Genomic DNA, 22,847 nt, shown 5'->3' with positions numbered 1-22,847 from the left:
TACTAGACATTACGGTACGAGCGTGTACAAATTGACTTCAAAATAAGAGCAAACTTCCGGTGAACGTGATATGATGAAATACGCCTTTAAATACAGATACAGTAATATATTAAACTAATCATGAATGTTATGAATGATGAATAGAATAGGTAACTCTTCCAATATTGGGACATTTTTATTTTGGATTTCAAAATAAAAGATAGAAAATCACATTCATGAGCAAACGTGTCTCTAATTTCAGACTAGATTTAGAAGGAAATGGTGCATAGTTAAAAACTAATGACCCATAGTTATGACCTCATTCCACATCTGATGCATAGTAGACCATCTCAGGATGTCCCTCAGAGACAATCAAGACATTCTGATGTTTCATTTCAAGTTGAGAGCCTGTCAAAATCTCCATCCTGAGCTGACCTCATAAATTCACGAGGCAATGTCTAGTAATGTCTAGTATATACGTGTCGTGAAAAAAACCGTGCGGGCTGACTTGACTGTGTTTTTCGAAGTGGAGGCTGGCTTGACCGCAGTAAGAAAGTTAACCCAGAAATGCGCGACAAAGCAACGTAATCACCAGTGGACGGTAAGGCCACATGTAAACAAATAGTGACGTCAGTAAAATGCGCCACCAAGCTTTGAACGCGGCTCGGTGAACGGGAGGAAAAAGCCGCGTTTGGTTTCGGGCTGTTAAAACTCTTTGTGCCGTCGTGTCGTGTCGAGGTTCACGTCTCCGTGAAGACGGTTAACGCCTCGTGCTCCCCTCCCGTCGCGTGTCACCGTCGAGCACGAGCAGCGACACAAGAAGGACACCAACTAACGGCCGCCTCGAGATAATGGACGCCTGACAGACCGCCGCCTTCGTAACGTGCGCTCGCGCTGCAGTTCGCTGCTTGGTTCACTTGACAGTTGTTGTTGTGGCGAGCATAGAAAAACATGACAACTTTAACGAGGCAAGATCTCAATTTTGGACAAGGTGAGTCGACCACAAGCACTCGCGCGCGCGTGCGCGCACACACATCAACGGCACAGTTAATCATCCGTCCTTTAGCGGTAGTCTAGCCCCGGATTTGTTCAACGTGGCTTTGACAGTGTTCAGTTGATATAGTTGCAATTAAACCTGACCCAGCCCATTAATAGAGACCATTATAGGCATTATTATGGGTACATGCTGTCCTGTTGGGCATTGCATAATACATAACTGCTCTCTATATAAGAATCATTTATTTGTTTTGTTGTCTGTACACGTGACCGCTATTGTACTTCTCCATTCTGATGGAGGGATCCTCCTCTGTTGCTCTTTAAAGGGGTTTATTTTGGCAGGAGGTGTCCTGTACTGATGAGTTCCCGGGACAGAGGATGTTGTACGTGTACAGATTGCAGAACCCTCTGAGGCTAATTTGTGATTTTGGGCAAAACGATATGAATTCAATTGAACGGCAGTTTATTCCTGTCAATTCCTCCTCGCTTGATGTTGCTTTTTGTGACCTAATAATTGCCGGGTGTTTGCATTGAGTTTGGTGTTACTTTGTACAAGGACAAATGAAATGCATGGAGACGTGATTAACCAGTCTGACTCCTTTTTTCCAGTGGTTGCTGACATCCTGTGTGAGTTCCTGGAGGTCGCCATTCATCTCATCCTGTACGTCCGCGAAGTTTATCCCTCGGGAATATTCCAGAAGAGAAAGAAATACAATGTGCCCGTGCAGGTACAGATGAATACAATGCGTACGCCGCTGAACAGGCTCACCGAGTTGTATCGCTCAAAAATGGGTCTTCAGTGTTTGCCGTGTTTTATTTTCCAGATGTCATGTCACCCGGAGCTGAATCAATATATCCAAGATACACTTTATTGTGTGAAGCCTCTCATTGAGAAGGTAAGTCATGACCCGACACCGAGGCTTGTTTAGGAAACGTGACCATCGCGGCTGTGCCTTTCTGAATCTTTCATGTCCCTCCCAGAATGATGCAGAGAAGGTTGCGGTGGTCATCATGGACAAAGAGCATCATCCAGTCGAGAGATTTGTGTTTGAGATTTCCCAACCTCCACTACTGTCCATCAGGTTTTTTTCCCCCTTCTTCCTCTCCTTTTTTTAATTAGAATTGTTAACAAATTAGTATGGAGTATAAACAACGCGCTTGTTTTGTCCTACATTTCCCGGGTGATCATGGTCATCACGGTTTGTTGTTGCAGCTCGGACACGTTACTGTCTCACGTGGAGCAGCTGCTGAGGGCGTTCATCCTGAAGATCAGCGTGTGTGATGCAGTTTTAAATAATAACCCACCAGGTAACGCCGGCGAGGATTCCGCACATGGCAGACTCACTCGATTGTGTATTCCTAAAACTTTCACGAGGATTGCGAAAAATCATTTGCTTCGATTCCCTGTTCAGCCGAGTGGTTCCCAAAATCTATCTTAAGCCCGCACTTTAAAAAAATGAATCGAGCGTATATACCGACGATGGCATTTAATGATACCTAAGTTATAGTCGGGTAGAGACGGGTACTAAATCATGCATTTGTTTGTCACAGGGTGTTCATTTACAGTGCTGGTACACACCAGAGATGCTGCTACACGCAACATGGAGAAGGTTCAAGTCATCAAGGTGAGATTCTGACAGATCAACGTGTGACTGCGAATGAAAAAACGATTTTTCGATCGGCTCCAATAATACATCAACGCTGAACGTGCACCTGTTGCGTCACATTTGTGCATTTACCCCCCCCCCCCCCCAGGATTTTCCATGGATAGTCGCTGACGAGCAGGAGGTCCACATGCAGGAGCCGAGACTCATCCCACTAAAGACCATGACGTCTGACATCGTGAAAGTGAGCGGAAACCTCCCACTCAAAAGAAACGTGCACACAAACACAAGTCGTAATCTGCTACACCTTCCCCAAAACAGAAATCATGTCGTCGTGTTGAAATGGCACACTTGCTCTTTTTGATCATTCTCTGTCTTTAACAGATGCAGCTCTACGTAGAAGAGAGGGCCCAGAAAACGTAGGCCTGCGACGACGTCGACTCATCAGCAAAGTATTTCACGCCGTCGAACAAAACGAAAAAAAAAAAACCCAACCTGAGTTTTTGTTGAACACATGGGATCATCGAGAATGAGAGTGAGATGTGTGCGCGTTGTGCTGCAGCTGGCGTCGAGGGTCGCACAGAGGCAGCACTCAGACATCTCATCAAGAAAGCCCACATTGTTTGCCCTCCGCCGGCGGTTTGATCGCACGCCTTGCAAAATCTGCATGAATGCGTTTGTCATTTCATTGCCATGACTCGTGTTTGATCGCTTTAAGTTCTTTAGCACAACGGTACGATCCAAACGTACCATGAAATGAAAGGGGATGTGTGTCTGTTGTTTTTTGTTTTTTTCATGCAACAAGTCGTATTGTTCACCTCCATTCTTATGTGACAAATTCAAAGTTGTTATGTTGTGACAAAGGAACAGTTTTACTGCTGATAACTATGTGAAAAGACAAATTGTACTGTAATTAAAAAGAAAATAAGTTTTTTTAAAGTACCACCACTATATAAATATCTGTGTTAGTGTGTATTAAAGCAAACACTTTGTCGAATGACTCTTGGTGATTATCCAGTTATTCTCTATGGAATAACCCTTAATGCAGATCGTTTAAAGTCTTCAACAGGACGGCACCACACACACACACACACACACAAACACACAAACCAGCCAGCCAAAGGATATGTTAGTCACTGGCCTCCCTGCAGAGAGTCCTAAATGTAAGCTTTGCTGCCACCACCTGCACAGCCAACAGGAAGCTCTTTTTACAAGTCTTTTACCTGATTTAGTAACTACACGCAAACCAAAAAATGTAAATCCATCGGCAGAATGTTACATTAAGATCAGATCAAATCTCTAGACTGCGTTATGCCCAGTCATTTGATGAGAGCTTTTCCCGGTTCTCTCTGATTCATCGGAGCTCCTCCGGCTGCCTTACAGACGCTGTGTTACTTCATCACTCTTCTACATTGCCTCGATATTTACTGGTAAAACCTTCCATCATCGTTGAATACAGAAGATGTCAACTGGTGACCCAACTTGAGTTCAGCGTAAAGGTAAATATATATAAAAAAATATATCTGTAGTCGTCTGCAGCAGACGACAGATTCAGAGACCTTTGATGCTCGGCTACATTAAATCCCTCACCAGTGAACCTTTGACCTAATGACACTGCTGATCCTAGAGACCATGACAGCAGCGTGCTGATGTGACATGCAACAAAAGGCGGATATCAGAATGTGCATTTTAGACATAACTTGTGCACTTGCGAGAGACTATTTGATACTCTGTCTTTAATATTCAGTTGTCTGGTTGCAACACTAACGTTTTATCAAGATTACAAATACAATAAATGTTATTTTACAACCTTTATTTAAACTTTCATTTCATGTACATAGAAAGTTACGAGAGCAGAATGAGAACATACACTACACATCCAGCAGAACTGGGCCTTTGACTTGCAGTGTTAATGTAAATACTGGATTTCTGTCATTTCTTATGAAAGTATCTCCAGTCAATGCTGAAAACTGCTGATTTGATTTTGTTGCGTTCTGTTGTAGATCCTGTGAATGTAACAGAGAGAGAGAGAACATTATTCCAACAAAATCCTCCACAATATGAGAACTTCATGTTTGATGGCTCACCTCATCGCAGTAGACTGATCCACGTTCATGTTGATGTTGTCCACGTTCCAGCGATCATATTGCTCATTGACTGTTGGAGTCCACGAGCAAAGTCCTTCCTTTTCTCAGAGATTTATCTGCTGCCTGGAATCAGCGCTCGCCCACCGTCGTGACCACAGGAAATACAAACGAGAAACAGCACAGTCGAGTGGTATCAATGTGTGTTTTGTAATTTTGAAAATTAGATGCAACAAACTGAAAATAATCAGACTCACAAAGTATGTACTGTACATATTGTAAAGCCCTCTAAGGCAAATTTGGGATTTTGGGCAATACAAAATTCATTTAATTTAATTGAAAACGCAATCACTTTACATTCCCACATTCAAATAAATGTAATTAGTGCTCATGAGTCTGAAACGCTTAACGTAACCAGGAAGCGGCTTAGAATGAGACCTTGGTCGTGGTTATAAATCCATCGGTTGTGCTTATATGATTCTTTCTCAGTGATAAAGGGCAATTTGTGCTCTGTGTGGTTTGTTTGTCTCTGCTTTCATCAGACCATGGGTCGATAACAAAAATACTTTCTCCCTCCCCTGAGTGAAAACGTGAACTATAATGTCACTTTTTCAGGTTGCATTAGATTTTTCTGTTAACAGGTGGCATCGTTGGTGCCTGAAGTAGCCGGAGGAAGACTGCAATTGTGTTGTTGTCGCTGGTGACGGATGTCAGTTCAATACCATGAATATTGTACACTGATGACCCTTGTTTTGTGTGAAACGGCTCTTTGTCCAAATGCAATATCTAAAATATACAGATAATACAGCCTTCTGTGATAAAAAAGAAAGGATATATGAGATAATCAATGCTTCACATTGTAGCTTGCAGAGAGTATCACCTGCCATCCTCTGTGTGAAGCCTTCCTCATGGCCCAATAACCTCCACTCTGTGGTTATGAGTCAGGCAGCCAGGCCTCTGCTCCACCGACACTCCTGCGACCTTTAGCCCCTGCAGGCTCCCGATGAGCAAAGCTCGACGCCGAGGCAGAAGAGCTGAGCTGATAATGTTTGTGTCACCAGATTGGGAATATACACACATCATGGTTCCTTAGTGTGCGATTACTAAGATCACATTTACATCCATGCACGGGTTTCGAACCTGTGACATTTTAAAAGTCGGACGTTAGCACGATGTTTTCCTTTATCGCGTCGCTCAGTCCGACTTCCTACTTCCTACCGGGGTGGTTCACTCTCGATGCAAATCCAGTGACGAGTTTACTTCAAGGTGAGCTCTTCATTTTCTCTGACGTCCACATTGCTGCTGTTTATCAACTGTTGGAGTGTTGAGTTGGAGTGTTGAACACGTGGGTGCGTGTGTGTGTGTGTGTGTGCGCGCGTGTGTGTGACCTGCAGGACTGATCGGTGCTTGTGGCATCTCGGTGCTCTGCTCCCTGATGAGACTGCACCTGTTTCTAGAAGAGGAGAGGTGAGGAAACGACCCTCATAAGCGATGTCGTTCGCCATCCTCACCGACATACTTACGTATTTACGTTCACGCCTCACAGTTGGAGTGACACAAAGGACGCATCGAGCGAGAGGACACCCAGTCACCAGAGGAGAGCTCACTCTGGACTCGTTGAGAAGCTCCAGTTTCTGCTCGTGACCGGGACGCTGGCCGTGGTGGGCTCCCGCGTGGCCTCCCTGGTGGTGCTGGAGTTTTGTATTCGAGCCGTCTCCGGATTGGCCACAGCAGGACCTGTGAGAAACCATGTGATGAACTAAAATATGCCCGCACGGTCACCCACTTTGCTCACATTTGCAGAGTTCACTTCTGGTGTTGTGTTCATAACGCCCCCTTTATCCCCTCAGGACTCAAATAAATGTGTGCAGCAGCTGCTGGTTCAAAGCCAGTTCTCCCTCGGCTGTGCCTTAAGCTGCAGTCTGCACTTTCTCCACGAGGGGGCGGCGCAGCGCTGGCTGTGCCTGCTGCTGGCCGCGGCGCTCAGCTGGTTCCTAGCGAGGCAGGCCACGCTGCTGCTGCGCCACGTCCTGTCTCTGTACAGACTCCACAGCTCACAGCGCTACTGCGGCATTTGCATCAGCCTCCTCACGGCGGGCCGCCGCCTGATGCCCGCTCTGTGCAGGGCCGTGTGCATCGCCTTCTCCGTGGCGGCGGTGGCCGCGGTGGCGGTCATCAACCAGCACTTTCTCTCTGCATCCGAGGCCCTCAGGTTTTGGACACCGCTGACTATCTGCTACACACTGCTGGTTGTGTACATGCAGGGTGAGAAAACGTGTGTCATATAAATAAAAAGGGGAACACGTGTTAGAGATCACGGTGCAACACTCATATAAGACACACTGATCCATCATGGCCTCAGAGTTATGGACCCTTCTGTCTGACTGCTATTGCATCCATCTTTAATTTGTATAGATTTGTACTAAAGTGTGTAACATTCCCAGCAAATAATACGGCCCCTCAAATAGTGCGTTTCTGTTCTGCAGAGGAGCAGCACCGTCAGCCCGGCGGCCAGGCGGTGCTGAACACGGTGGTGGTGCGTCTCGGCGGTTTGATGGTCCTGATGCTGACTGTTGGACGCTGGGCTGACGTGCTCCACATCCTAATGTGCTTCCTGGGTGAGGCCAGCTGTCTAATCCCCACTAAGGATCTGCTCGATGCCGCATTATCGCAGGTCAGTGGTTCTCCCCTGGAAGCCGCACGCGGGCTGAAAACGCCTTCTGTCCGCCGGGACCCCGGAACTGGGGCGGAATATCAATGTGTGCGTCAGGCGTGGGTCCCAGGATGAGAAGGAAGTTCTCTAACTTGTGTCCCAGGTGGAGAAGGTAGAAGATCCCCCAGATAGATTCAGGCCAAATTAACACCTGACTCAGAATACTGAGCCTACTTTTTATTTTCCACTGAGCTAGCCTGGTTAAAAGAAAGTTGTGTACCTTTGTGAATTTGCTTTGAAAGGTGGGTTGAATATATTTAGCAAATATATAGGTTGATAAAATTGATGTGGTTAACCTTAAAGACAACAATACATTGGAGCCAAGTTAAAATAAAACACACAAGTGTTCAATACAACATTGTTGGTACTTATATAATGTATAATATTTTTGGGTGAGTAATGATGGTTCATCTTGTCATACTTGTACACACAGAAGGAAGAGGATGCCACACACTACACAAGAGGAGAGCCTCGACGAAGACCACAGACACAAGAGAAGGAGCATCGGAGATAGAAGCATCCTTTTAAAGTCCTAATATAGGGCTACACCAACAATGAACTATTTTGTATTCAGAATGTAATGTTTTTTTCATAAAAAAAGACTCCAAAGAGGATAGCACAGCGACTGAAATATATGTGAAAAAAAGGTAATCTAAAAAATATAATAAATTTGTGGAATAGTTATATATGAGCCACAGAATAATCTGCTTCATTGTGCTTCATTTAAAACGTTGCCTCATCAGCGATGGGGATCTGTCCCTTATTCTCTTGCATCTGATTTTCTTGGTGATTTAACACCTGCAGTTCTGGCTGGACGTTGTTCTACTCTGTGTTACATCTTGGATGCACCAATGCTGTAATCTTTAAGGATATGTTGCCATGTTATCTCCTCATTGTTCCAAAGAGCTTGCAAAACCTTTTTGTTCCCCGCCTACGGATAAGAAGACGGTCACAAATAGACAGTTTAGCATTTGGCTGTATGTTCACATTAAGCCACCAACTGGTGGGATTTAAGGACTCAAGAATGTTTTGTATTTCCTTTTCCATCTTCACCTCTAAAGACACCACACCAAAGATATAGTCGACAACAAAATAAACAACATTAATATTACATTATGATATAATGTAGGCTACATTACATACATTGTGGCTTTCAAAGCATGTACAAATTGCGAGGTCGAGGTTTTTTAAAATGTGGTTTTTTTACAGTCAAACAAAACGCGTCTATCAAAAGATGCCACAGCTCATGCAGGAAGCTGGAAAGTGAAGAAATGCAAACATCGAGTCCATTCCAAACACACCAGGCAATGGCTGAGTTTATCTGAATGACATCGCATCGTAGTGAGCTCGAGCTCATCACAACACCGTGGGCCTAAAGAAAGAGGGACTCGTCTCTCCACTTCTAAAAGAAGGAAAAAAAGGAAAGGCAAAATGGCTGACGACAACATTAGTGCTGTAAAGTCACGCACAAAATGGCGTTAGACAAAGAAACGGATCGGTTACTTTGATTTTCCTCGGAAATTAACTACCTCGAAATACAAGATAATAATAATAATAATAATAATAATAATACAAGTCGACAACTCGCATTGATTTCATACACTCGCTTTATGATACTTTGTTGTAAGATATGTGTGGAACTGTCATCGCTGTTTCACGCACATCTTTGCGACATTCTCTCAATAATATTGACGCTGCGCCCGTTTTATAGCAGCACCCGCTTCTCATTGAATCCTCGTGTGTGCCCAAATAGATGCGTCTTTATTGAGAGCTGTGGACAGACACACACACACACACACACACACACACACACACACACACACACACACACATATTCCAAGAGATGGCTTTTTGTTTGATCAGTCCCGTCATTCCTTGTCAAAAAAGAAAAGAAAAAAAGGAGCAACAAAAAGAAGAGCAGAACAGGCGTGTGAAATAACAGTGGGCACATTGAGCCGGACGGGTCCAGTTCCCAAGATAATCCACGTCTGAGAAGCACTGAAGCGGACATTTAGTTTTGGTGTCTCGAGCCACCAAATTAGGAAATTGTACTCCCATAGATTTATTAGATTATTTTTGTAAGTGCATAAAAGTTCCACATCAGGACGAGTTGAGTAGACACCGGGAGGACGTCCTCCACGAGCGGCCGAGCCCATTGAAATGACTGAGGAGTCGTCATCAGCCTCTCAGTACATTTCCAGACTTTTTTTTTCTGTTCTCATCTGATAGGCACGCCGGACGCATGCGCACAACGGTTGCGCGTGTCCCTTGTTACCGCATTTCAGCGCAAGCGCACTTCGGCCTTTCATGTGCGTGCTTAATATAGCAACAGAAGCAGAATAATGCCGTCGTGTAGTAACAGAGCTTTGACTGGAACAAACTTCAATTCAACAATCGTTTTTTGATTTATTTTTTTAAATCTTACGTTCTGCTCTTATGGGTGAAAATGTACAGAGTAAATTAACTTTAGAAATTCAGATATAGACCCCACAGATTATATTAACACGGTTTTTCTTTTTAACTATAGGCTACACAAGCACTATCATAAAAACAGAGATAGTCTTTCAAGGAAAGACACATAGAAGAAGAAAAGCAATGGCGCTTTTATTTACCCACTATTAATGTTTATCACTGTCTTTTGTACCTTTGGACATGGACCCGATTGCTCATGTTACTTATTAGCAGACCAGATTTTTGACTGTAGAGCCTCTACGCATCTTTGCAGCCCACTAGCAGTATAGTAGTAAATAGTTAAAGCATTATTTGTACCTAATGAGCTGGACGCATATAAGCAAAAGGCAGACATGTGGGAATCGGACACATTATAAACTGAATTATGATAAAGCAACGTGCAGATGAATGCACTTTGTTGTCTCATGTTGTTACATTGCTCTCATTGCACAATTATGTGTTGAACTGAAGGGGCATGTTTTGCATATTGTGTTTGTGTGTCATCATGTCAGCCTGCATGATTGTTTAATTTTGTGGTATTTAAAAAAAAAAATGTCCCAGCAGATCTAACAATGCACTGCTCGAGAATATTACAGGGTTTCTTCTTCTGAAACATATGGAGTAAAGTCAAAGGCATTGGGTTTGACTGAATTCTTTGTTTTTGCCAGGAGCGTCAATCCCACAGCTTCTAAACCACCCTAAAGGAAAATAATGTCTTAGTAACCCTTGTCAGTTAGTTTGACCTGTATATGTATTTCCTGATTAATCTATGGGCCAGTTTGTGAGAGAGAAATCTCTTAAACAAAGAAATAAAGTTTCCAGACTGTAATCTATTCTGTTTACATAATAACGAGGCTGCTCTGTAACCTCAGAGCAATGACTGATATTGGACTTTGTACGGATCTTAACTTACAGTATGTCCCAGCATATTATTTTACTGAAGCTCATCACAGCGTCAAATGTTCTAATTGTTAACACTCAGAAGGACCTACAAGGGCTCCTTAGTTTCCTGTTGCCTGCAGGCACAAATGTTCAATACAACCTTTTTTAGACTTTAAATGAAGAGGAGTCAACTCAGCAAAACCCTCACGTATTAAATCCCTGCATGTAATTTGGTTTCACTGATGTACAATGTCAACCTAAGTGGAGACATGGGGACCAATATGTCATTGGTCGATCCATCCATTTTTTAAAGAGCATATTCTGTACAGGTTCACAAGAGTCCATCCCAGTACCAAGTATTAAAAGTATTTAGTCTGTGATTCATTATTAAAATACCTCGTCAGCCTAGATGCAGCAAGCCTGCTACCTTTTTTTATTTTTTATGTGGGCCTATGACTCACCCGATAAATGTGGGGTGGTGATGTTGCTGTGCATTGATAAAAAGGAAAATGGGTCTATTAACAAAATATTCCCCCCCCAAAAAATCAAAATCGGCTTAATTTAGTGTGTTACTGTAAGCAACGTGTAAAAAAAAACAAAAAAAACATTGTCACACCAGACGAGCACGGACGGGATGGGATCCTCCTGCAGAGTCAAAGCTTCTCAGATGTCAAAGCACCTTCATTCAACCAGGGGTTTTCTCGCGCATGCGCACGGGGCGGGAGACGATCTCATCAGGGAGAAAAAAAGAAGTTCACACACAAAGCCACGCCTGCGCGGTGCGCCTCTCATTACGAGAGCGAAGTTGCTGCATCTTTTTAGGAAGCTACATGCTTTTCTTTCGACACCCAAAAGGTCGCATGGTGTCAGGGACGCGCCTAGTCACGGGAACAGTCCGGAGCGCGTTCACGAGGTGCAAGATCGCGCTTTCTACAGTGAAGAGTATCTTAACAGCGTGTGCGGGGATCCAGCCTAATGGTTTACATTGGGTCACAGCGACCAGTCAATGATTTGAGCCGGGTGATATTTAGTGTTTTTTTTTTCCTCTCGTCTGGCGTTTTTATTTTTGCAAAGCTTTTTATTTTTTCTCTTCTATTTTGCACGGCAAGAAACTGACATCGCAAACTCATCTGTATGAGAGGGGAGCAGGAGCACACAGTATGGTCCGGGAAACCAGACATTTATGGGTGGGAAATTTACCCGAAAATGTGCGAGAGGAGAAAATCATTGAGCACTTCAAGCGGTGAGTGGAAACGCAAATGAACGTTGTGCGTGCGTGCGTGCGCGCGCGTGTGTGTGTGTGTGTGTGAGAATTGTGGTAATGTAACGACGAGTGCATGGCCAGCATCTCCCTCTCTGTTGTGTCACATTTTGAGTGAAGTCGGGATGAAGCAGGAGGTTCCCCCTGTAGCAAAGTCCCATTTGGCAACTGTGCTGTCATGAGCGACAACGTCGTGCTGCATTTCAGCGGAGATGCAAAAAAAAAAAACACCAAAAACGGCCACAGCGCGCGTCACGCCGACCCGCCGCTTGCGGACATATGTTTTGTTGTTTGTTGCCATTTTGACACTGTTACTAATAACTTGGAGGCTGCAGCGATAACTTTGCTGGTCCTTTTTTTTATTTTTTAAATTGGTTTCGTTCTGCTCGGCTGTTCACTCGCGCCAGGTGACCACGGGACTGTTCAGAAACCTGGGTGCCGTGAAATAAAACGCATTGTTTTTACATGTTGGTGTGTGTGTGTGTGTGTGTGTGTGTGTGTGTGTTTTATTTTTTATGTTCTACAACGCCAGCCGGCGCACGGTAAACCAACTTCATCTGCTCGCATGGTAACACGCCGTTGCACTTCGCAGTCCGCATCTTTTGGCAGATCGGTGTGAAAAGTGTGTCGCCGCCGCCGCGTGCGTTCTGTTGCCCGAGCGGACCAGGGGACCGGCGTTTCACTCGGTTCGTCGGGTCAGCGCTTCCAACCAACCAGACCCCCCCACACCCCCCACCACCACCACAGTGCAGAGAGTCAATCAGCACACCACGTACTACTTATTATCAGGGTGCTCTAGCTGTTGCAATAACCGGATCTATTTTTCTTCTCTGTGGTGTCCTCCTCTAAATGTCAGTGAAAGCTAAGAAAGGTGACGCGACCTCCACGCTGCTACGACGTTGTTGCAAATTGGCTGCGATCGAGCAGAGGGAGAGGGAGGTGGTGGTGTGGTGGGGGGGGGGGGGGTGACTCGCATGCAACATTGTAACGTTACAGTACTCGTGTTTACTTTGTGCGCGTATGAACACAACACGATTGTGCGGTGGGGGTTCTTCGCTACATTATTACCTCGGTTGCTTCTCCGCCCCCCTAACACACCCCCACAGCTGCTGACTTGCACAGCCCCGCAGCGTGATCCGATCTGCTTTCAAATCAGCCAACACATCGATATTTTTGATTCCGATATTCTGATCGAGCTCCACTTGTGCTCTTTTTTTAAATTTAAATTTAAATTTGTATGGTGCATATCAAAACCCCCATGCACCTTTTATGGGGCTTTCGGCTTTGTTGTCATTACCGGAGGGAGAGAAACATGTAAATTTGTGTGTGTGTGTGTGTGTGTGTGGCTATCAGGGTTGTCTGCGCGCCCTCGCCTCTCTCCCTCTCTCTTCCCCTCTCTTTATCTCTCCCCTCCTCCCCCCATCTCTCTCTCTCTCTCTCTCTTTCTCTCTCTCTCTCTCTCTCTCTCTCTCTCTCTCTCTCTCTCTCTCTCTCTCTCTCTCTCTCTCTCTCTCTCTCTCTCCGCGGCTGTCAAGGAAGTCGCAGCCCGCCTCTCCGTCCATATGTGCGGGAGACCAGACCTCTGAATAACAGCAGTCTGCCTCTTATACGATCGACGTTGCGTCCCTGACTGTGATGTGTAGGCGTCGCCAATATCGCACGAGGGCTGCCAAATCACCAACATTAATCATCATAAATCATGTTGAACGAAAAGTGTCACCGATATCTAAACGTGATTGTATATATATATATATATATATATATATATATATATATATATATATATATATATATATATATATATATATATATATATAGGGATGGATGCAGTGGGTGAATTGCAAATGGTCAGTGTCGCCTCGCACAACGCACAATAATGGGCTACCTATATGCCGTTTTCTTTACATAAGCCCGTGCTATGATGTGCGTAACGTTATGTTTCGGGTGTGGGGGGGGGGGGGGGGCACTCTATTGCAATAGCGGAGGTGGGGGCGGAGGCGGAGGCACTGTCGGCAAGGCTGCCTCGGCTCCAGCGTGAACCCAGGGGGAGTCTTGAGTCTGCAGGTGCATGACAGCCCCGATGTGTGATGGAAGTCATTGAAGATGGGGGACGGGCTGAATGAGTAAGCAGTGGGAACAGCGTTTCTAAAATGGCGTCGTCGTCGTCGGCTGTTCAATGTTGTGAACTGGGATTGCCAATAAATTTATGGGCTCCCCGACTGTCTCCGACGGACAGCGAAAATACAGTCCCGAAAGGCGGGGGGGGGGGGGGGGGGGGGGGGGGCCCTCAACGGACAAAGATGATAGCAGGCTTTGTAACCCCAGAATGGGCTCGCACATTTCCCATCAATTAATTCAACCATCACTGAGCAGGAGAATGATTCTGGAAACAATGGGACTACCTTCCTGTAATAATGAATACTACAACAATACACCTTTTTAACAGTTTGTATTAAGTCGAGGGAGGAAAATAAGGTGGAATGATGTTAAAAATGTAACCACACCATCAGAAAAAACCTATATAGACATGCATAATGCATTTTGAATTTTTTTAAAACCCACACAAAGCAAATCAGGAAATGTCTCTTTTTCGGTTTTGTTCTGGTCCAAACCTCATCTGTGCGCTTTCCAGTAGGTTTATTATGAGCACACCATTCTCCTCTAGACAATTTTATTCTGACGACATGCTAATGTCAGAAAATATATACATTTACTGACACAGTAGCTGGGTTACTGTTGCCTTGAAAGAAGAAAGTACCACAGAGCAGAAAATAAGGGGAGCAAAGCCACCTTAAATCCGCCCCCCCCCCCCCCTTCTCTCTTTCTCTGAGACGTAATTTAATTCAATATTAAATCTTGAAAAAGGTGTCATCGTTTAGGAAAGTGCATTATTTCATTTACATATTTTTCTTTCTGTGAATACAAAACTGAACGCCATTTGCAAATTCATAAACACTGAAGCCCCGTAGTTGCAGTTCAAAACCTGGTGATCACCTGGTGTTTTCCACTGTGTTCTCTGCAGATATGGCCGCGTGGAGAGTGTCAAGGTCCTGCCCAAGCGGGGTTCAGAAGGTGGAGTCGCAGCCTTTGTGGATTTTGTGGACATTAAAAGTGCTCAGAAGGCTCATAATGCTATCAACAAGATGGGGGACAGAGACCTGCGCACTGATTACAATGAACCGGGCACAATTCCTACTGCAGCGAGGGGGCTGGACGATAGTCTGTCCTTAGGCTCTCGTGGCCGGGATGTATCAGGGTTCACAAGGGCGGCAGGGGGGACCGTGTATGGGCCCCCCACGTCGCTCCACAGCAGAGATGGACGCTATGAACGCAGACTAGACGGGTAAGTGGACAAAGTTTCTCTGAAGACAGGGGGAAACCGTGGTTTCTTACACCTTACCTCCAAGCATCTTCCCACCATCTATTCATTTACTTGTTTGGGGCGGGGGAGGGGCGTTCTCAGGTCCACACGGATATATTCCATGAGTGATGAAAGCATGATTATACACAAGTGCATCAGTTACTTTAAGGAATAGCCAATAGTTTATTCCGTCGGGGATTATCTTTGTGATCTTAAAACATCTCTGTGAGCGAGAAAGTACAGGGCAAAAGATTGGATATGGTAAAATTTCCCAGGATTATAGGAGATTACTGGAGGGGGGTGGGGGGGTCAGAAAAAGAGAGAGTGGTCCAGCAGCCATCCCTGGGATTCCCCTAATCTGGAGTTACGCGCCCTGCTCGTGGATTAATGTCACTCTGTTTCCTCATGTAACAAAACAACCAAGAGCACGCGCTATATGTAAAAACAACCCCCCCCCCCAAAAAAAAACCCCACCATTGTTTGGATTAGTCCAATTTGGTTTTCGATTATCGTTCACGCCTCACGGAGGTGTTCACTTCTCTTGTGGGCTGGAGTCACGAGGATAACCCACACAGGATATGTATCCCTCTCTGTTGGATTAACGCTGGCCAGACACTTTAAGGATTTCATGCTAAAGGTACGGGTTGCTTTCTTGGTTCTCTTGGTTTTTTTGTTTTGTTTTATTTGGGATCATATCTAAAATCAGGGCATTACAATTTGAGTGCTGGGAGACCTCCACTGGTGATCCAACTAAGACAACAAAAACAGTGAGCAAAGTACTTTTTTTTCCTTTTTTTTTTTTCTTTTTTGTTCTTGCGTCATTTTTGTGGAGATTATTCTTTACCTTGTCGACGACCGAGACTTCCAGATCTAATGAGGACCAACACGGACTAATGTTTGGATCGTACAATTCAAAGAAGAATGCTGGAAATTGGGACTGAAAAGTAGCCGCTGGAGATAACCGGCCTCTCGTCTGTGGATTACCCAGATTATCCACTCCTTTCTTGAACGTGGAACTATAATTTAAACACGGATACAAAAACGCACACAAAATCGGTGAACAAAGTTGCGCCAATCGACGGCATTTCCCCACTGACTTGGGCTCCGGTTTGGACTGCATGGAGGCTCTTCCACTTGTAACGCAGATGGACGACAGACTCGAACATCCACGAGCTTCAGAACTGTTATGAATGTTCTCCGCCCTGGGAATGAATACAGTGCTCCTACGAACAATAATCTGGATTACCGTTAAGAGACGTGTTCTTCAATCTTAATCTGTCACGGGCAGATTTCTCCTGTGCACTGGAATGCCCAAGACTTCACAAACTGAAGATGTAAGACTCCCCCCCCCCCCCCCTCCCATCACGTCCATCATTGTCTTTGGGGAATCAATTGTGCACTACTTTCTGAAGAGGGACTTATGGATATCATGCATTCATTTTACCGGACTCATCCCTCCCCCCCTTACATTTGGATGGTTGTATGGACTCGAATTGACATTTTCCAGCATACAAAACATCCTACCCTGGATCCGTACAAGGCCAATTTAGTTTTTTTCCTCGTTAAAACGGACACTCGTCTAAGTACAAGAGGTCCCTTGCCCTGAAGTTGAGGATTACGTTTTCTAATGTGAACAATTTTGCTTCCTTTTTTGCCTCCTCTCCACTCAACATTTTTGCCCTTTTTTTTTTTTTTTTTTTTCTGCTCACAAAGTTCTGTCTCCCTAGATTTGTATTTGGAATAATAGGTCAAGTTACCACTCTCTCAAAAGGTTGGTATGTCCTGCCCTGTGTATTTTAGCTGTCCTCTCTAACCCCCTAGTTTGAACCCCTGTCTCTCTCCATTTCCCCCACTAACCGAGTAGCCGGTGCATAGACTGCTCTTACTGCCTGTGTGTCTGTGCCGAACTCTCAACCTTACCTTGTGGTGCTTTCCTTTTCCCTTCCTCTCACCTGACCCCGCGCTCGTTCTCCTCATGTTAAATAGACGCAGATCCACCTTTTTAGATGTTATACATGACTAGTGATAACAACATATATTTATTGTTATTATAATATTATTTTATAACGCTGTCTTTAAAATAACACAAGGACTGGGCTGTGGAAGATTTAAAAAACTCAAAGATTCACCACATACTGTATTTACAATTTGTGCAGTGAAAGGTGGGGCCGGTGCACTATAATGAATAAGAGTAGGAGTAAAAAAATTAACAAATAAGGATTTGAAAAATAGATAAAGACTAGAAATATATTCATGCAGTTTGTACATTTTCTTATGTCTTAAACAGTGAGACAGAATTAAATGCATCTTAAACTAACCTCTTAGATTGCTTCTAATTTAAGATGTCTAGTTCAGTTTAGGATTTTTACTTGTCAGTATATTTTATTAAAATGTATCAGTTGATTTAATAAGGAGAAAAGATTATTTGTATTTATTGATACTCTTTTTTTTTTTTGTCAAGCAAAAATATTAAACATTTGCACAATTTTTCATAATATTGAATTAAATCCATCACGGTTGAATTCTGGGCTTGTGGTCGGACAAAACCACATTTGAAATGTGACTTGACAAGGCATTTCATAAACTAAATGATTGATTGATTTATAAAATAATAATCATGGTATTCATCAATAATGAAAGTAATCATTAGTTCCACCAGTATCTTTTGTTCCTGGCTTGCAGCTACAGTTTTAAAATGTCTTCAGCTTCCTTTTTCTGGGACAAGAGAAGAATATGAATCCGGTATAAGCTGCCACGGGGTGCAGATTCAACATTTGATTCCTAAGCTCCTGAGAAATATAACTAATTCAAGATTATTTTTGTAGAATTTCACTCTTACTAGTGAGTTGGCCATAGTCCTTGTCAGGAAATGTGCAGGTAGAGAGATTACAAGTCCCTGACTGGATTTTAATGTCTCCGTGAACAATAACGCGATAACTGCCGTGAGATGGTCAGAGACTCTTCTCTCGCATGTATACTGTGTTATCTGTGCCTATTTAATTTCTGATTGTATTGGACTGTTGAGGGGAACATTGCAAATCAATAAACGGGACTGATTCATTCATGGCAGTGCTGTCTTTCCAGGATTGTTGCTTCAGTTTGATGGATCACCTTAATTTGTAGTTTATTCACTGGATTAACCAAAAGCACTTCTTCCAATTATTTGGTTAAACTATTTTTTCCTTGAGTTTCCAATTATAAAAAAAAAAAGATATATATATATATATATATATATATATATATTAATTTGGTTTTAAATCATGATACAATATTGCATAAAGTGATAGAAATCCAACCAAGGCTCTGGTTTGTGCTTTAGCCTGCAAAGCATAACAAGGTGTCCCACAAGGATATTTAACATTGAACGACGTATAAATAGTTTGGAAAATTTAGAATTGAATTGATATGCATGTATTGCTCTCACACGACTGAGTCTCCACATAAGATACCTTCTGAGCACGCTGCTGGAATGCATCCATATAATTATGCTGTCCCCGTTATCCAAAAACAGTTGATGTGTTTAGCATGCACCAGAGCAGACTAATAATCAAACACTAATGGAAAATCTGCAGGAAAAAGAAAGAAAAAAAGTCCAACTGAATTATTTTAATCTCCATGAATAATGTAGAACCTGTTTTGTGTAAAGTGAAATTGAAGGCTATCTATTGAGCAGTGAGCCTGCGCCACCAAATTAGCATTTTCAGGAGCATCTAGGGGTCAAGGTAATCCATCAATTTCACTGCAGACATCGTTATACCATAGATGTTATTCATGAATCCAGCAGACGGATGATTAAATCAAATAAGATGAAACAGAATTGGCGCCCGGCCCCGCTGTACTTTACGTATAGTGCAGTGAAATACAGACATAGTGCTAGCTGCTTCAACATCCAGTCGACTATGCACACCATGCAGTCTTTTGTTCTCGCGCCTTATGGCAAAGGCCTTTTGTTGAAAGACTTCCATTTATATGCCAATACATTGAAGTTGTTTGTGTCTATAGGTTACATTTATGTCAACGTTTTACACAGATTGGCCACACAACTTAGTGTTCCATTATTGCAAAGTCACTAACCCTCGTCATTGAGATTCGCTGTGCGAAAACCTAAATTGTGTATCCTTGAAAGGGTTAAAATGTGTACAAAGGGTTAAGCTTACTGGATGATTGCAATCCATCAAAGTCCTCTCGAAAGGCTTGTGAATATGAGGAACACATTCTCAGTCAGTTGTAAAGGTCGTGTTGGGCATTTTAGGAAACTCATCTTATGGATCATTTACCAAGATGCCTTTCACGACATCGCGGGCCATCAGTGATGCAGAGGAAGATGCTTGAGCCATATATCTTCATATATCCCGTTCGCCCCCTGTATGACCCACCGTACATGGTTTCTACAGCTCAGACTGGGACCCGTTTCCCCATCAGCTGGTGATTTCCTACACCACCCAAAACGATTTGACGTAGTGCTCGTGAAAATGCAACACTGCACCTCTTTCAAAGAATAAAATCCAAAAACTAATAAACACCACACAAGGAAGCCTATAAAATGAATTACAAATGTTTTCCTTGATTCAAAACCAAAAGCCTCGTGGCCCCATTTTCACAACCAAAGGCTGCGGCTGACTTCTCTTTTAATATGAAACACTTTCAGAAGTTTCTTCATGTTGCAAATGTCTTTGATTTATGCTTACCGTTCTTTGTTGGCATAGACAGAAGCAGCACGCAACCCAGCAGGCAAACGCATTTGACTAGAAATATCTTAACACAGATGTAATCAACACATCTCTGATGGTCCAAAAGGTTAGGATGCCCGCGTCAATCGTGAGCAAGGACTATGTGCAAATCCCATCTCGGGAATTGGCTTGATTAGCTTCTTTCTCACGCTTGGTATTATAAGCTTAATTTGTAGTTATCTTGTCTAGTTCTAGTTCTACAATAATGTATTTCTTTGTTGGAAGTTGAAAGTAGACATTGGAAATATTGGGGATGGGAGAAGTCTTAAAATGTTGCCCTCCTATACCTTCTAGGAAGTTTTAGTTGGACAATATACGAGTCCAACAAGACGCTGTGCACATTGGTTGGTTTTAGCAACCATATTGACTTCTGGTTGGAACACTACATCCCATTACGTTTTCCCCATATATATATATATATATATATATATATATATATATATATATATATCTCAAAAGTACTGCAGTGAAGGTTTTTATCATTTCGACAGTTGAGGCTTACCGTTAACATTCGGCACCGTCTTGAATCTTATGTTTCCATCCTCTTATTTGAACTGGACAAAGAATAAAATCATGGAGGGTTTGTAAGAGTTGTTAAATCAAACCATGAACCGCCCTGCGTTTGCTGATTTATAATTTGATCTGAATTCAAACGGTGGTAATTGCTGTCCTGTCCCGCTCATTACTGGAGTTACTTAATACGACTGTAATGACACAGCAGTCGTATTAACTAATTAAATTCTGATTGCTTTATTCAGAACGAGGATGGTCGGGGCTGAGCAGAATGTCCTTAATGGCACCTTTTTCTTTTAAATGTGCGTCTCCATAAAAGATGCTTGAAGACACTTTTTTGTTGTTGTTGGTGTTAAATTGTGTAACATTATAAGTCACATCCAAAAAAAAACTTCAACAAAGCCTCCCAGATAAATAATAAAATGTCTCAGAAAGTGACTTTTGTTGCAAGACCAGAATGACTTCACAATCTACCAAGGCATGAATCTCTCATGTTAGTATTTTTAGTTAGTATACATCCTGCAGTTATACTTGATCTCCAGATCTCTGTCCCTTTTTTTTAAAAACACTGAATGCATGCCTTTTGCTCAAAATCTCTTCCGGTCATTCTCTGCTTATTGTATCATTTTCATCATAGTGTGTGCAGTTTACGTTAGGGTATAGTTATATATCTCTTTGATGTTTTGAACTGATAAACCATTGACTTATAACACATTTGCGTTCAAAGAAAAGCCGTTTTAAATGGTATACGCTTTGTGTGAACACCTCCAGGAAAAACCTGACAGCATCTCTGTGGCAGACGCATCTGATCCATTTCCATCTCCAAGCCACGTACAGTTCAGACACCCAGCTGTCTCAACCAGTTCACCCATTGAATCCTCTTGTACTTCAGTCTGTAGGCTAAAACAAGAATGATCTCTTTAAATTCTTAGGAACTTCCCTTCTGCAAACACTTAAGTGCCCTGTCTTCCCATGCGTCTAATTAAGTAGAAACCCACCAGAGACACCTGATGAGTCTGTTTGCCAAGTGTCTGATGCCGTAGCCGCTGCCGTGAATGCAACTGTAATGTGATGCTCTGTCTTCCTGTTTGTTAGGACGGCTGAAGGTCGGGATCGGGCGTACGATCACAGTGCCTACGGACATCACGAGCGTCCCGGTAGCAGTTTTGAACGCCAGCGGCACTACGAAACAGCAGACTACTATCGCGATGCGAGAGAGAGGACTCTGAGCACAGCTGGGACCGGGTCTGGTACCTCCAGCGGAAGTGGTCCGGCGCCGCCATCGGGAGTCAGTGGGACTATCGTCAGCGCTGTTGCCGGCAACGCGGGAACGGGAGGATCCGCGGGGGCCGCGCCGGCAGGAAGCGGAGGACCTACATCCAGCGTGGTCGGCTTCTTCCGCTCCCACAGCAGGAGCCCCTGTCGCTTTGAGACGCCGGAGCCTCGCTACGAGCCTCGCACCAGGGAACCCTTTACTTTGGCCAGTGTGGTGCACAGGGACCTATACAGGGAGGACAGGGGTCGGCGCGGGGAGCGGTCGTACCGCCACAGTCGCAGCCGGTCCCCACACTCCACGCATTCCCGAAATCCATCTCCTCAGAGGCTGACGAGTCAGGCGACCCGTCCGCCGCGCTCCCACAGCGGCTCCGGCTCCCACAGCCGCTCCTCCAGTTCAGACTCGGTCAGCAGTACCAGCAGCAGTACGAGTGGCAGGTGAGTGGAGCTGTCAAGGTTTCTACCCTTGTGCGTGGCTGTTGTTTACCTTTGTGCATCCCAGGCTCAGATGAGGGCATGGACACCGAGTACTTTAAGAAGAAAACCTGCACTCTCTGGTTGTAAGCCTTCATTTCACAGAGTCTAACCGTACTAGTTTCAATTCAAATTCTAAAGCTTAAAAATGCCATCTATCTTCTTTCTCCCCCTGCTGCTTAACATAGTCCAGGTCACAGTGGTACAGCAGGATGGGAAATAAGTTGTTGATGAGGCTAAAACAAGATTACTCCGTTTCACTAATATCCGATCGGTTGGTTGGGCCCTTTTTTTAAAATATGGAAACGCAGAGTTAAGCGTCGGCCCGTGGCCAAACGGCGGACTGCTGGGGGTGTAGTGCTACTGCATGTGTTTAAGTACCAGAGTGCAACGGTGCAGCATGCGCGCTGTTAAGTTATGGCTCGTTTTGAAGGTTATGTAACCACTATTCCGGGGGGAAGTTGACATACATTAGTCAACTAAATCTGACCACGCGATCAAATGAACGGCGGTGCCATTACGCG

General features: G+C 43.9%; 3 protein-coding genes and 1 long non-coding RNA gene across 5 annotated transcripts; 3 read left to right on the top strand and 1 right to left on the bottom strand.

Annotated features, from left to right (window-relative positions):
• Positions 1–590: 590 nt before the first annotated feature.
• On the top strand, positions 591–3,579 carry mad2l2 (mitotic arrest deficient 2 like 2). The gene is made up of 8 exons (XM_034537016.1): positions 591–970; positions 1,585–1,703; positions 1,800–1,871; positions 1,957–2,057; positions 2,189–2,283; positions 2,527–2,600; positions 2,731–2,823; positions 2,964–3,579. The coding sequence occupies exons 1-8, from the start codon at positions 931–933 to the stop codon at positions 3,000–3,002; spliced, it is 633 nt and encodes a 210-aa protein (XP_034392907.1). The 5' UTR covers positions 591–930; the 3' UTR covers positions 3,003–3,579.
• A 798-nt stretch (positions 3,580–4,377) lies between these two features.
• Positions 4,378–6,622, bottom strand: LOC117734198. The gene is made up of 2 exons (XR_004609785.1): positions 4,667–6,622; positions 4,378–4,585 (listed from the first exon to the last, which is right to left on the bottom strand). It is a non-coding gene; the product is annotated as an uncharacterized LOC117734198 (long non-coding RNA).
• tmem82 (transmembrane protein 82) lies at positions 5,812–8,013 on the top strand. Of its 2 annotated transcripts, XM_034538370.1 has the most exons (6): positions 5,812–5,929; positions 6,058–6,130; positions 6,210–6,402; positions 6,514–6,928; positions 7,150–7,337; positions 7,810–8,013. In XM_034538370.1, the coding sequence occupies exons 1-6, from the start codon at positions 5,836–5,838 to the stop codon at positions 7,888–7,890; spliced, it is 1,044 nt and encodes a 347-aa protein (XP_034394261.1). In that variant the 5' UTR covers positions 5,812–5,835; the 3' UTR covers positions 7,891–8,013. The 2 variants fall into 2 exon arrangements, with proteins under 2 accessions (XP_034394261.1, XP_034394260.1); XM_034538369.1 differs by lacking the exon at positions 7,810–8,013 and having other exon boundaries at positions 7,150–7,758.
• Positions 8,014–11,504: 3,491 nt separating this feature from the next.
• On the top strand, positions 11,505–16,680 carry LOC117733196 (msx2-interacting protein-like). Its single transcript, XM_034536643.1, has 2 exons — positions 11,505–11,952; positions 14,993–16,680. The coding sequence occupies exons 1-2, from the start codon at positions 11,870–11,872 to the stop codon at positions 15,315–15,317; spliced, it is 408 nt and encodes a 135-aa protein (XP_034392534.1). The 5' UTR covers positions 11,505–11,869; the 3' UTR covers positions 15,318–16,680.
• Positions 16,681–22,847: the final 6,167 nt, after the last annotated feature.

The sequence above is a fragment of the Cyclopterus lumpus genome, chromosome 7 (assembly GCF_009769545.1).
Source record: "Cyclopterus lumpus isolate fCycLum1 chromosome 7, fCycLum1.pri, whole genome shotgun sequence".
NCBI classification, from domain to species: domain Eukaryota; kingdom Metazoa; phylum Chordata; class Actinopteri; order Perciformes; family Cyclopteridae; genus Cyclopterus; species Cyclopterus lumpus.
The sequence above is the reverse complement of the archived record's forward strand: the minus strand, read 5'-3'. Positions and strand labels throughout refer to the sequence as shown.

Excerpts from the sequence above, each read along its gene's own strand:
- mad2l2 (XM_034537016.1), top strand. The coding sequence starts at position 931 with ATGACAACTTTAACGAGGCAAGATCTCAATTTTGGACAAG. Across the intron at positions 1,872-1,956 it reads TGAAGCCTCTCATTGAGAAG|AATGATGCAGAGAAGGTTGC; the intron begins GTAAGTCATGAC and ends TGTCCCTCCCAG. Across the intron at positions 2,284-2,526 it reads TTTAAATAATAACCCACCAG|GGTGTTCATTTACAGTGCTG; the intron begins GTAACGCCGGCG and ends TGTTTGTCACAG.
- tmem82 (XM_034538369.1), top strand. The coding sequence starts at position 5,836 with ATGTTTTCCTTTATCGCGTCGCTCAGTCCGACTTCCTACTTCCTACCG. Across the intron at positions 6,131-6,209 it reads CTGTTTCTAGAAGAGGAGAG|TTGGAGTGACACAAAGGACG; the intron begins GTGAGGAAACGA and ends CACGCCTCACAG. Across the intron at positions 6,929-7,149 it reads GCTGGTTGTGTACATGCAGG|AGGAGCAGCACCGTCAGCCC; the intron begins GTGAGAAAACGT and ends TCTGTTCTGCAG.
- LOC117733196 (XM_034536643.1), top strand. The coding sequence starts at position 11,870 with ATGGTCCGGGAAACCAGACATTTATGGGTGGGAAATTTACCCGAAAAT. Across the intron at positions 11,953-14,992 it reads ATCATTGAGCACTTCAAGCG|ATATGGCCGCGTGGAGAGTG; the intron begins GTGAGTGGAAAC and ends TGTTCTCTGCAG.